Source organism: Notothenia rossii (genome assembly GCF_949606895.1).
Source record: "Notothenia rossii genome assembly, chromosome: 6".
Classification (NCBI taxonomy): domain Eukaryota; kingdom Metazoa; phylum Chordata; class Actinopteri; order Perciformes; family Nototheniidae; genus Notothenia; species Notothenia rossii.
Window position 1 is genome coordinate 73,306,752 of NC_136909.1, and position 11,704 is coordinate 73,318,455.

Consider the following 11,704-nt stretch of genomic DNA (forward strand, 5'->3'; position numbering starts at 1 on the left):
AGTGGTAATTCACAGATCAAACAAAGAAGGAAGTAGGGTTTTCAATGTCTGTTTATACATCCCTTTTCCTCATGCAGGCACAGAGAGCAGATGTGCCATGTATTGGTGCTGCAGACTGAGCTGTGGTAACATTAGCGTGTGGTCAGCTGAGGGTTGGAGGTGGTAATGACCCTGCGGATTACAGCAGCCATCAGTCATTTAGCCATTAAGCCATGTTGGCTTGTCACCCGCCATAGAAGTCAGAGCAGAGCAACAGTATATACACAATTGTTTATATACACTCATATATTACTATGGCATGTGCCCAAATACACAAGCACATAAATATGTGTAATTCAGCATACACAAATGTTTTTTTAGTTTCTGCATGTGGTGCAACTTTGTTACCCCCCCTTCTTTTGTGGAGTTTGTTGGCCCTGCCAGCCAGACATACATGGAAATTTGACACCAGTCTTTCACAGACGCACAGAGCTTCACATCTTTGCCAGCTGCACAAGGCTCAACCAGAAATACATACCCAATACAACACTGACAGTATTTCCTGTTATTCTCAGTGCTGTTTAGTTGTCCCCAAGCAAAGTACAGTATGTGGTTGGATTGCAACTAACCTGTATTTATTACCATTAAATATGCCAATTAATGTCCATAATATGTCAGAAAATGGTAAAATAGACAATCACAATCTCAAACATTACATTTTCCAGAGATAAAACATTCAAATGACTGACCAAACAGTTCATAAACCCAGAGATGTTCATATTGAATCATAGAACAAAACCAGCAGAAATTCAGAAACCTGAAATCGAAAAATGCTGTGTGATTTAGTGATACATTTATTACAAAAATAGTTATTTTGATTTAATAGTTATGTCGAACTGATACTGCAATCCAAAAGTTGCACAAAAAGCCTTTATGTTTCCTTTGATAAAACTTGTTCATGGTCTTAAATTATCTCTTTTTTGTCATCTCTTTCCTCCATTGCCCTCCAGGTCTCTCCATGGCAACGAAATCTCCGAGCTTCCTGATGGCATCTTTAACGATGTGGCCTCACTTTCACACTTGTAAGTAGCCACATACACATACACACACACACACACACACACACACACACACACACACACACACACACACACACACACACACACGCGCAGAGTTACAGGCACAGAGGGGGTCTGGTCAGACAGCCGGGGAGCGTGGCTCACAGTAGTCTGTCTGTAGTCCTCTTTGGTGGGCTTCACATGAGCCAGACCCTCCCTTCATCAGCCGCAGTCCTGTGGTTAAAGAAACACACAGACCCCTGTACTGTCTCCTCTCCCTGTGACATCTCTGAAACACACACACCCGTTCACTAACACACACACACACACATGCACAGACAGATTCTCCATGGTGCGTGGGCCTTAGTGTTTGTTTTGGTTTGCTTATTTATGTCTGTAATTTTGTGTGTGGTGTGTAGCTGTGTGGTTTTGCATGTACTCGTGGACATGTGTAAAACTACACAGAGGTATCTTTGCACTGTGCCCTCCTCTGCCATCCAGCCTACATATTCACATCATCCCCTGAAAGACACTGATCAATAGACCTATCAGTGTCAGGAGGAAGAAGGGAGGATGCAGAGAGCTAAACAAAGACATTTTTTAGGAGGGCGGCACAGGAGTAAAGGCTGCATTCAAACGGGCTGAAGGGAGGGATGGAGGGCAGCCATTGATCCACAGTCACAGTCAAGTGGCTTTCATGTTAGCAGATGTCAGGTGTCAGCTATTGGCGCGGCCTGAAAGATGAGCCTGTGTTCCACCGTAATGGAACAGCATCGATTCAGGAGTGTTTGTGCATCTAGCGAGAGGACAGAGCAGCATTGATTCACGACCACCATGACAGAAGTGGTTAAGAGTGCCTTCTGTTTGCACCTTTGCCTATTATTAAGAAGCCTACCTCAATATAATGTATGGCACAGATTGACATTGAGCATCACACTTTAAATCTGTTTTATTCTTAGAGAAGCAGCGTTTTAGTTGTATGATACAAAAAGTTGAGTTAGTTTGTTTTTTGTAAGGTTCTAGAGGCACCTGCTGGTGATAGAGTGTATTACAGTAACATCATATGGAGGTGAAAATAAATAAAAAATCCGTTATTCCTCCCACACACAACAGGGACATTTAAAATGTTACAGCAAAAGGACAGTGCAGCCAAAAGGCACAAATAAGAAGGAGGAGAGTAGTAGAGTGACATTTTAAATCAAGCAAGCAAATCAAATTAAGAAAAATCAAAGAGGTACACATCCATGGTATCAAAAATAGGTAGCCGCATTTTTTATTATTAAGTGAACATACTGTATAACAGTAATGAGGCAGCAGTAAATGAGAATATTAAGAGTGTAAAAAAAGTGTATATTGTATATAGCAGAGTCATCACATGAGTAAATACTAAACATTATATATTGCACATAGTAGTGTTATTGTTACAGTCTGTGTTGTGTGGTGGTCTTCCAGGGCTGTGGTGAATGTATAGTCTGCCTGCTGCAGAACCACATTATCAAAGCATTGATCCATTTCTTTTGTCTCCTTTATTAGGGCAATCGGAGCCAACCCCTTGCACTGTGACTGTCGCCTGCGCTGGCTGTCTGACTGGGTGAAGACCAGCTACAAAGAGCCTGGCATCGCCCGCTGCGCTGGTCCTCTGGGCATGGAGGGCAAACTGCTGCTCACTACACCGGCTAAGAAGTTTGAATGTACAGGTGGGTTATTGTGTTGGAAACTGAAATATAATGTTAGCAGCACTAGAATCAACATGCAATGAATTTGTATTGGTCTGGCATTTCCTTCAGGTGATGCGGACACTACAGTGCTGTCCAAGTGTAACCCCTGTGTGTCCAGTCCCTGTCTCAACCAAGGCATCTGTCACAGTGACATGGTGGAGGTCTACAGGTGCAGCTGTCCTCCAGGTTTTAAGGTAAAAGCCACATAATGCCCATCTGTGGACATCCTTAAGGTGTTGTAGGTGCCAAAGTATGCATAATGTAAATCTAAGTAATAATGAACATTATCTCTGTTCTGTCTCAGGGTAAGAACTGTGAGTCAGCTCTGAACGCCTGTGTGAGTAACCCCTGTGCCAACGGAGGAACCTGCCAAGTGGTTGAAGAGGCCGAGGGAGTATACAGGTGAGGAAGGGAGCTTTGTAAATATATTCATCAGAAGGAACTTTAGAACATAACGTAATGAGTTTGTATGTTTTTTGCAGTTGCACATGTCCTCTGGGCTTTGAGGGCCCTGTTTGCCAAACCAACATTGATGACTGCGATGACAACGACTGTGAGAACGGAGCGACCTGCCTCGATGGAATCAACAACTACACTTGTTTTTGTCCCCCCTACTACACAGGTTAGTGCGGGCAGGACAGTTTGTACAACTGCATTGCAGAAAAAAATAACCTGTACAAAGAAGCAAATGTATTTTCTATTATAGAGAAAATGTGTGTAAAACCATCAAATCTGGCAGTAAAAAAAGATTTCTTTAAATATAATACATATATAGCTACGCAATAAGCTACTGCTAACAACGACTTGCCTCAAGCAATGAAATAAAGAAATTAAAGAAGATTAATAATAAATGTTATTAAATACATTGCCTTTTAACTACATACTATTTAGATAGAAATATAGTACTTCTTGAAGGTTAACAATTTTCTTTGTTTAAAAGGAAAATAAAAAACTAAAATAGTAATAGAAAGTTTAATGTTGCAGGTTTAATAATTGAATGCAATAAAGGAATGACTGATTCACTGTCTATTATTGATTGTATTTGTTCTTGTGTAGGGGAGATGTGTGAAGAAATGGAGGATGTGTGTGCCCCTGGACGAAGCCCCTGCCAACATCAGTCTACCTGCCTCATCACCTCCAGTGGGCCCAAGTAAGTGCCAGCCATTAGAATCAGCAATATATGATGATGCAATATATGAAAAAACATAAAGACTAGGGGGTATCTTTTCGTTGATTGCAGTATTGTCTGTGTGTTGCAGGTGTGTGTGCTCTCCTGGTTATGTTGGTGACGACTGCAGTGTAGACTACAACGACTGTGAGGAACATCGCTGCCAGAATGGAGCTCAGTGTGTGGATGAGCTGAATGGATACTCCTGCGAATGTCTTGAAGGATACAAGTAAGAGGAGCATCGATAAAAATATGCGTTAACTTCATAGTTTGCTTTACTAACGTCATCCTTCCTCTCTATAGTGGTCAGCTGTGTGAGGTCGCCCCGTCTCCACTGTCCCTGTGTGAGCTGGCCGACTGCCAGAACGCTGCCAAGTGTGTGGAGCGAGGCGGGCGGGCCCTCTGCCAGTGTCCTCCTGAGTTTGGGGGGCCACGCTGCGAAAAACTTGTCAGCGTCAACTTTATTGACAGAGACTCCTACCTGCTGCTGTCTGACCTCAAGAACTGGCCACAAGCTAACATCACCTTACAGGTATCCACAGAGTGTTCATGTGGGAGCGTGTCTGTGATTCTTCTGTTTTGATGCTGCTTATCTGAACCATGAGTAACTGCTAATTTTCTCTGCATAGGTGTCAACAGCTGAGGATAATGGCATCCTGCTGTACAATGGAGAAGATGATCATATTGCTGTGGAGCTCTACCAAGGTCATGTCAAAGTCAGCTATGACCCAGGCAGCCAGCCAGGACATGCCATCTACAGGTGATTTTCCTTTTAGAAACTGCAGGTTACTTTCACTGTACGTTGATGTTGTATTTGTATTTGTTATTATCTCTAGTGACTATATCTGATGTCAAACCTCTGTTTTCCTCTACCAGTACTGAGACTATCAACGATGGCCAGTTCCACACAGTGGAGTTGGTGACCTATGACCAGATGATGAACCTGTCCATTGACGGGGGTCTCCCTATCACAATGGACAGCTTCGGGGCGGTGCGGCCCCTCAACGGGGAGGCTCCACTATACGTGGGGGGTAGGGGCCCTCTCCAGAACACACCTCCCTCCTCTGCAGGCACTCTTAACTACTACACTACTGTCAATCACCTCCCCTCCCCCCTCGCTTTGTCTCCACCGCAACCAACCCCTCCCCTCTACCATATAATCCTTCAACCCCTTTCCTACCTCCACCCAAATCCAACCCCTCTCCTCCATCAACACCTTCGGTCAGGACTGTGTTTGCTAGGTCACATAATGTATTAATAGCTAAAACATTTCAAGATAAAACATAACTTTCAAATAGCAGATCATAGCCCATGAACAAACAATACACCACTTTATAATCCAATAGTTGTGATACCGTTACAGTTCATTTCTTACATTGGGTCAAGAACGCCCTCTAGTCATTACAATAGGAACTACCAGACACAGTCTCAACTTTAGACTTTTCCGTTATTGCATGAATGTAATTCCACAAAATGTTACTGTGTTTATTTGTAATGCGTGATTAAGCAACTCTTGACATTTGAAGAATTTGTTGATTAATTCAAAAAAGAAAAGCCTTTCTGAAATGTGTTGTCGTGCCCCCCGAGCTTTAAGGGGTTGACATTTAGCTCAGGAGTGGCTCATAAAACGTTCAGTGTGTTTCAGTGCTGTGTTGTGCTGTCCTGATCTTTGTTCATACAACACTACAGAAGACATTTTCCAATACAATTTTTCTTTTTGCTATCAATTGTTTCAAGGATGGAGTGTCTTGTGGTGCAAATGCAAACTATGAAAGCCAATCTAAAAAAGAGTTGCCTATAGATTTGACATAATTGTTTACGCACTGTTGGAATACCCATGTTTGAAATATATTCCTCCATTATCTCATACCAGCCCTGTGTTAGTTGTCTGTGTTTGTGACCCAGTATGCACGTCTTCACATCTTTTAACATCTTCTCTTTCCTCTCTCCTCCTCCTCCAGGCATGCCGGTGGATGCACATTCAGGCGTTTTCCGTCTCTGGCAGCTCCAGAACGGCTCCAGTTTCCATGGCTGTATCCAGAACCTGTACATCAACAATGAGCTCCAGGACTTCACCAAGACCCAGATGAAGCCTGGCGTGGTCCCCGGCTGCGAGCCCTGCAAGAAGATCTACTGCGTGCACGGCATCTGCCAGCCTGATGGGGCTCAGGGCCCGGTGTGCCACTGCCAGCCGGGCTGGAGCGGGCTGCAGTGTGACGAGCCGGTGCTCAACCCCTGCCAGGGCAGCAAGTAAGCTAGCTAAGAGGGTTGAAATTAAAGTAAAACATATTAGAATAAAAACAATGTAAAAATACTTTCTTCCGAGTCAAATTCCTGATTTAAAATCCTGTTTTAGTAAAAGTATCATTAGCAAAATGTTCTAAATGTTTCAAAAGTATATATATATATATAGATAACATTATATGTTTGTTGGTACTAAGGCAACAACTTATATTGGCATTTTACTGCTGTTGCTAAGGTTACTTTTAAACAATTCCACAACCAAAAGCTTGGGCCCCCTACAAGGTGAATCAGAGGGATCAACATACCACTTCTTGTTTGTTTTTTTTTACCAGAAAAATAAGTCAATTGTTATTTTTACTGAGCAGGAAATATAATCAAGGTTATTTTTGTCTTACTAGGTGCGTCCATGGAAAGTGCATCCCACTGGACACTCAGTCGTATCGCTGCGAGTGTGAGGAGGGTTACCGCGGCGCCCTGTGTAACCAGCAGGGGGAGCTGTTCAACCCCTGCCGACGCCTGATCTGTAAACACGGTCGCTGCCAGATCTCAGAAACAGGAGTCGCCTTCTGCCACTGTGAGAGTGGCTACACCGGGGAACTCTGTGATGCAGGTGGGTTGTCATTCTGTACGTGAAGGATGTGAAAGGGGCAAAGCTGATATATTATTTTAAAGGTAATCTATTATGCTATATTTGAACAATAGGGCCATCCATTCATCCGTCCACCATTCAATATACGGGTTTGAACGCCACACAAGCTCTTGTCATCTTTTATAAATCCAATGCTTACTGTGAAATGTTTTACCGTGGAACAAATGAATATGCTTCACCTATAGTGAAGCTATATAATACGTAACGGAGACCGTGATCTACGGCCCCAGAGATCACCTCCGTTACAAGGTGACCTTTAAAAGATCAAGGAATTTCTTTATTTTACTTCAGTATTCCTGTGTATACTCTGATAACATACTAATGTCTGTGACTGTTCTTCCTGTTTCCAGAGTCTGAATGCCGAGGGGAGCCTGTGCGAGACTTCTACCAGGTCCAGCGAGGCTACGCCATCTGCCAGACGACACGCATGGTCTCTTGGGTGGAGTGCTCCGGAGCGTGCGACACCGGGGCCTGCTGCGCCAGCCAGCGAATGAAACGCCGGAAATACACCTTTGAATGCAGCGATGGAACCTCCTTCAGCGAGGAAGTGGAAAAGACCATCAAGTGCGGCTGCGTGGGCTGCATGTAGCACCATTCACTCACATTTCCTGCCGCTGCCGCCGAGCAGAAGATAGAAAGAGAGAAAGAAGGGATAGAAGTAGGAAGAGAGAGGACTGGAGGAAAGAGAGGGAGGGAAAGAAAGAGTATAAAGAATATATATAAAACCTCTATCTATATATCATGGACAACAATGTTTGTAAAATAGGACATTTCCTCCCCTTACAAGGGTGTGTGACCTACAGTAACACAGAGAAACCAACATCATGAGCAACAATGTAGATGTGACAACAACGGCAACAGAACCATTGTATCTGCAACATTGTTCCAAAGGGGTCCAGAGATTTTAAAAGTGTTGCATTCAGAGTGAAGCATCCCTCCAACCCAAATTAACCGGTGTGAATTCCCCATCCATCCGTGAGGCCTCTGACAGCCTAACCACCATCCACCATCTTAACCTCGTGGAGGCAGTGAGGACAGCGGGGTCCAGCCTGGCCAAGAATGGCAGAAGACAGGCAGAGAAAGACACACAGAGAGACACAGGAGAAGAGACTTTGACTTGGCAAAGCTATCTTGAGTTGAGCTTGGCTGGGTTACCCGGACCGGGCTGGATATGGTTTGGGTTGAGTTAAGGTCGTTGTTGGTTTGGTGTAGCAATTTCTCTGCCAGGAAACAGTCATCCATCCACACATGCACATGTAGAAGTGTACAATGGAAAGGAAGGGTTAGAGTGGCACATAATCCGGTGCGGATGTCGTAGCTTCGAGGCCCGGTGGCGTCCCAGATGTTCGCTGTGAGGTACCGTAATGTAGAAACTCCATAAAAATAGAGACTGCACTGACTAGCAGCACTGAAAATGACATACACCTCTCTGAAGTACATCATCACACGCATGGCATACATTCATTTAAACAGTCTTAAAAAAAAAAGTGAGAGGGCTTGTGTGGTAAAGCGATCCATTCTGTTCGCACAGCAAACCAATCTGGTGCTGGCAGTGACCAGTGGTTATCAATCCCCCAGCATGCATTGCCTCAGGGTTAGGATGATTTGCATAATCCCACGCCCTCAGAGCAGGACGCTGCTCCTATCGATGCCTGCAGTATTAAACTTGTGCAAACAGTTGCATGTGTGGAGAAGAGTTTGCCAACAAATATGTAGAGCTCCTTAATATCGTTATAAATGTTATTACAAAACAAAAGTTTGCAGAATCATCTTCTGATTTCTGTTTTGTTCTGTCTAATTTCTCATATTGATATGTTTTTATTTTTGTTATATTTTGTCTCATGATATAACCTAACTCCTTTAGCTGCCCCCCACCCTCCTCAACAACTCTTTATATAGAAATGCCTAACAGATTCTAATATATATATATTTGTATTTCATTTTGGTATAGTATTTTTCTATGTTAAAGAGTAAGTCTGTTTCTGGAAGCTTTGGGACTGGTGGAAAGGCATTCAGTTGGTTCCCTAGGTGTTTTTATTTGTTGATCACACTCGCTCCAACAAGGTTATTAATTACATGAATTAGCCACAAATACAGCAGCTGGTTGGCCTTGTTGTATAGAAGGCAGTATTGGTCTAGAAATGTGTGTAATATTGTATATGTTGTCTTCCATGTGAATATTACATCTAATTCATGAAAGTCTGTGATTGTTTATATTTATTTTATCTAAAGGCGTTTTCTGTAGAAAGTAAAGGGCATACATGTTGCTGACTTTCAGATATTTTAAAACATTTCAAAAAGATGAAAAAAGGTAGAATAATGAATACAAATAGCATAAACATCTGTAAGGTATTTGTAACATCACTTAATAGCAAGTTACAGCAGTGTTTTCCTCCTCTCTGGCTCAACATTCCTCATTCGCTGCAGGAGCTGGAGAGGGCCGAGCCGGGATCCAGAGACCTCCCCCTCAAATTGACCTTGTAATTACCATACCACGCTAAAAGGCTTCTGATTGTTTTCATGTCCATTTTGTTGAAGTGTCCTGTTGTATTTCTATCATTTTCAATTGAGATATGTTTGCCATAGAGGTGTTTTTAGTTCAGTAGTCAAGCTCAACTGATCATAAGCTGCTGTCAAGCCACAAAAAAAGAATGAAATGCTTCTGAGGACGACGATCATGTTAGGCTTCATCGTTCGAGATCTGTCTGAATAGGCGACTGTGGGGAGCATTACATGCCTACTACTGACAGATCATAAATGAGAGGTCTGGACATTTCAATGTTTGTCGGTTCTAGCTGGCTATCCACACAAAAAAGTAATAAATGGTGCCAATTACAGTGAACACAACAGTCATACCTGAATGTATAAATGTGTATAGATAAATATGACCTATGCTTATTCATGAAGTGGTAACTTTTAGCTGTTATTTAGTTTCCAATGTAAGATATAGAAATCACATACTGTTTAATAAGTAACAGTCCATCAGGATGGCTTAAGGCATTGTTCTTCCTGCAGATTTGGATTGTGTTCATCCATTTTGCCGATCTAAATGTTTAAAGTCTCTTTATAGTGTGAAAAGCTGCAGAGCCAGATCTCAGCTTGGTACATTGCACACAGAGCTTCTATTCATATTGCTACCCATGTTAACTTTGTTTTACATGCTGTTGATGTGATCCAAGTGTTGTACAATAACTTTAATAGAAGATCTCGTAAAGGATTCTTGTGAGCAGTCACTGTAACTCTTAGGCTGTGTGCCTCGTAAAGGCGCATATTTAGTTGAACGTGGCTTTCTTTTCATGTCTCCTTTCCTTCCTCTGCACTGATCTATACTGGACTGGTGCATTCAACTTTCTGGTAGACATCTTAGTGGTGCTTGTGCTATATTGAGATGTAATTCAGTTATCTGGTCACATACCAGAAACACATATTTCTCATCCTATGAACTATATACATAAATATGTTATTGTAAACGACACGATGTCTCTGTTGTATTGAAATGGTGCAAACACTAAAAAATATCCCTCGTTGGGTTCTGTCCATTTGCTTTTTGTTACAGGATAGATGGTGGGATTAAGCTGAAAAAAAATCCCAATATTGCTGAATGTATGTAGTGCCACCGACAAAATGTTTACCAAACCTCCACTCTTTTTCATTAATTAAACTTAAATGTGTGTGCTTTTAAGAATGTCTTGTCTTTTTTGTTTTAATTCATGTGTTCTTTGTTTTTTGACAATTTAAAAAACGAACTTTGATAAGCCAACATAGATAATTAATCCTTATAGGGCTCAGAAAAATCAGAATTTCGTTGATCATAGACATTTCGTGAATAGTCATACAAAAGTTGCTCATAAAAATTGCCAAGATATAGTAAAACATTTAAATGTAAAGAAATTGTAAAAAAGTCATACCATAGTATGTGATCTAAATATAAAAATGTCATAATAGCTTATTATTAAAAAACGCATACAAACGTCAATATATATAAGGGATTACAGATCACTTACAATATACCTGCAATATACAAGCAGGACTCTTTTTAATGAAATGTACTGTTTTTCTATCCACTTGTCAGAGAGGTATCACAGTCCGAAACTTAAAATCCTTAATATATCTAACCAATTAAGAGGCTTGATTTACAGAGAAGTCTATGAATGGGGAATGAAATATCTGTACCCACTAAGGGTGACTGAACAGTCACAGCCTTAAGTGGACGCACCCTGACCTCAGCAGTGACAGAGTAGTTTAGTGGCTTCACATAGCACGAGTATCTGTCTCAGTGGGGCTCTGCCTGAAGGGCTACCAGTGGACAAGTGTCGTGCCCGAGATGATAACATCCAACAGCTCGGCTTAGTTCAGATACAATCACAGGCTCAGTTTGTCGGCCGTAAGTAATAAGAGAAAAATCAAAAAGTGTTTAAAATAAAAGGTTTTGCTTGTGTTGGATATAGAAACTTTGGATTTCACTGTTAAAAAATATATAAAATTACACATTTCCTAATGTCATTTTGGAGTGATGTTGTTCCCTCTCAGTTTTTTGCAGGGCCTGAAGTGACGGAGGCCAACTGTTCACCAATCTGTCCCACAGTGGGAGCTTCCTGTGGTGTTCAGGACTCTGCCCCTGAGCCGTATGCCAGGGCACCGCAGTGTGAAATGCCTTCATTGGCTACCACAAGTGATTTAACGAAGATGAAAAACTGCTAAGTCCTTCAGGAGCACTGATGCCTCCGCCTAGTTGTCATAAAGGGTGATACATATTAGAGTGGCAGGGTCATAATGCGTCAACTTAGGCAATTTAAAAGGTAACTTATTATGCAAATTCCGCTTTTTCATGTCTTTTATACATACACATGTGTAAAGAGATTCTGAAAGTTTCAGGAAAAAAGATTTG

At 41.9% G+C, this 11,704-nt stretch overlaps 1 protein-coding gene across 3 annotated transcripts in view; it reads left to right on the top strand.

Moving 5' to 3' along the window:
- Nucleotides 1-10,501, top strand: part of slit1a (slit homolog 1a) — an 86,372-nt gene extending 75,871 nt beyond the window's left edge. For 2 of the 3 annotated variants that reach the window (XM_079686964.1, XM_079686965.1), the window contains 13 exons: nucleotides 990-1,061; nucleotides 2,571-2,734; nucleotides 2,825-2,949; nucleotides 3,060-3,157; nucleotides 3,238-3,377; nucleotides 3,812-3,905; nucleotides 4,015-4,152; nucleotides 4,227-4,455; nucleotides 4,553-4,683; nucleotides 4,800-4,993; nucleotides 5,885-6,173; nucleotides 6,566-6,777; nucleotides 7,167-10,501. In XM_079686964.1, coding sequence (XP_079543090.1) covers nucleotides 990-1,061; nucleotides 2,571-2,734; nucleotides 2,825-2,949; nucleotides 3,060-3,157; nucleotides 3,238-3,377; nucleotides 3,812-3,905; nucleotides 4,015-4,152; nucleotides 4,227-4,455; nucleotides 4,553-4,683; nucleotides 4,800-4,993; nucleotides 5,885-6,173; nucleotides 6,566-6,777; nucleotides 7,167-7,405 — 2,125 coding nt within the window. In that variant the 3' untranslated portion in view covers nucleotides 7,406-10,501. The remainder of the gene's footprint in view (nucleotides 1-989; nucleotides 1,062-2,570; nucleotides 2,735-2,824; nucleotides 2,950-3,059; nucleotides 3,158-3,237; nucleotides 3,378-3,811; nucleotides 3,906-4,014; nucleotides 4,153-4,226; nucleotides 4,456-4,552; nucleotides 4,684-4,799; nucleotides 4,994-5,884; nucleotides 6,174-6,565; nucleotides 6,778-7,166) is intronic. The other variant, XM_079686966.1, reaches the window with a different exon arrangement.
- The last annotated feature ends 1,203 nt before the right edge of the window (nucleotides 10,502-11,704 follow it).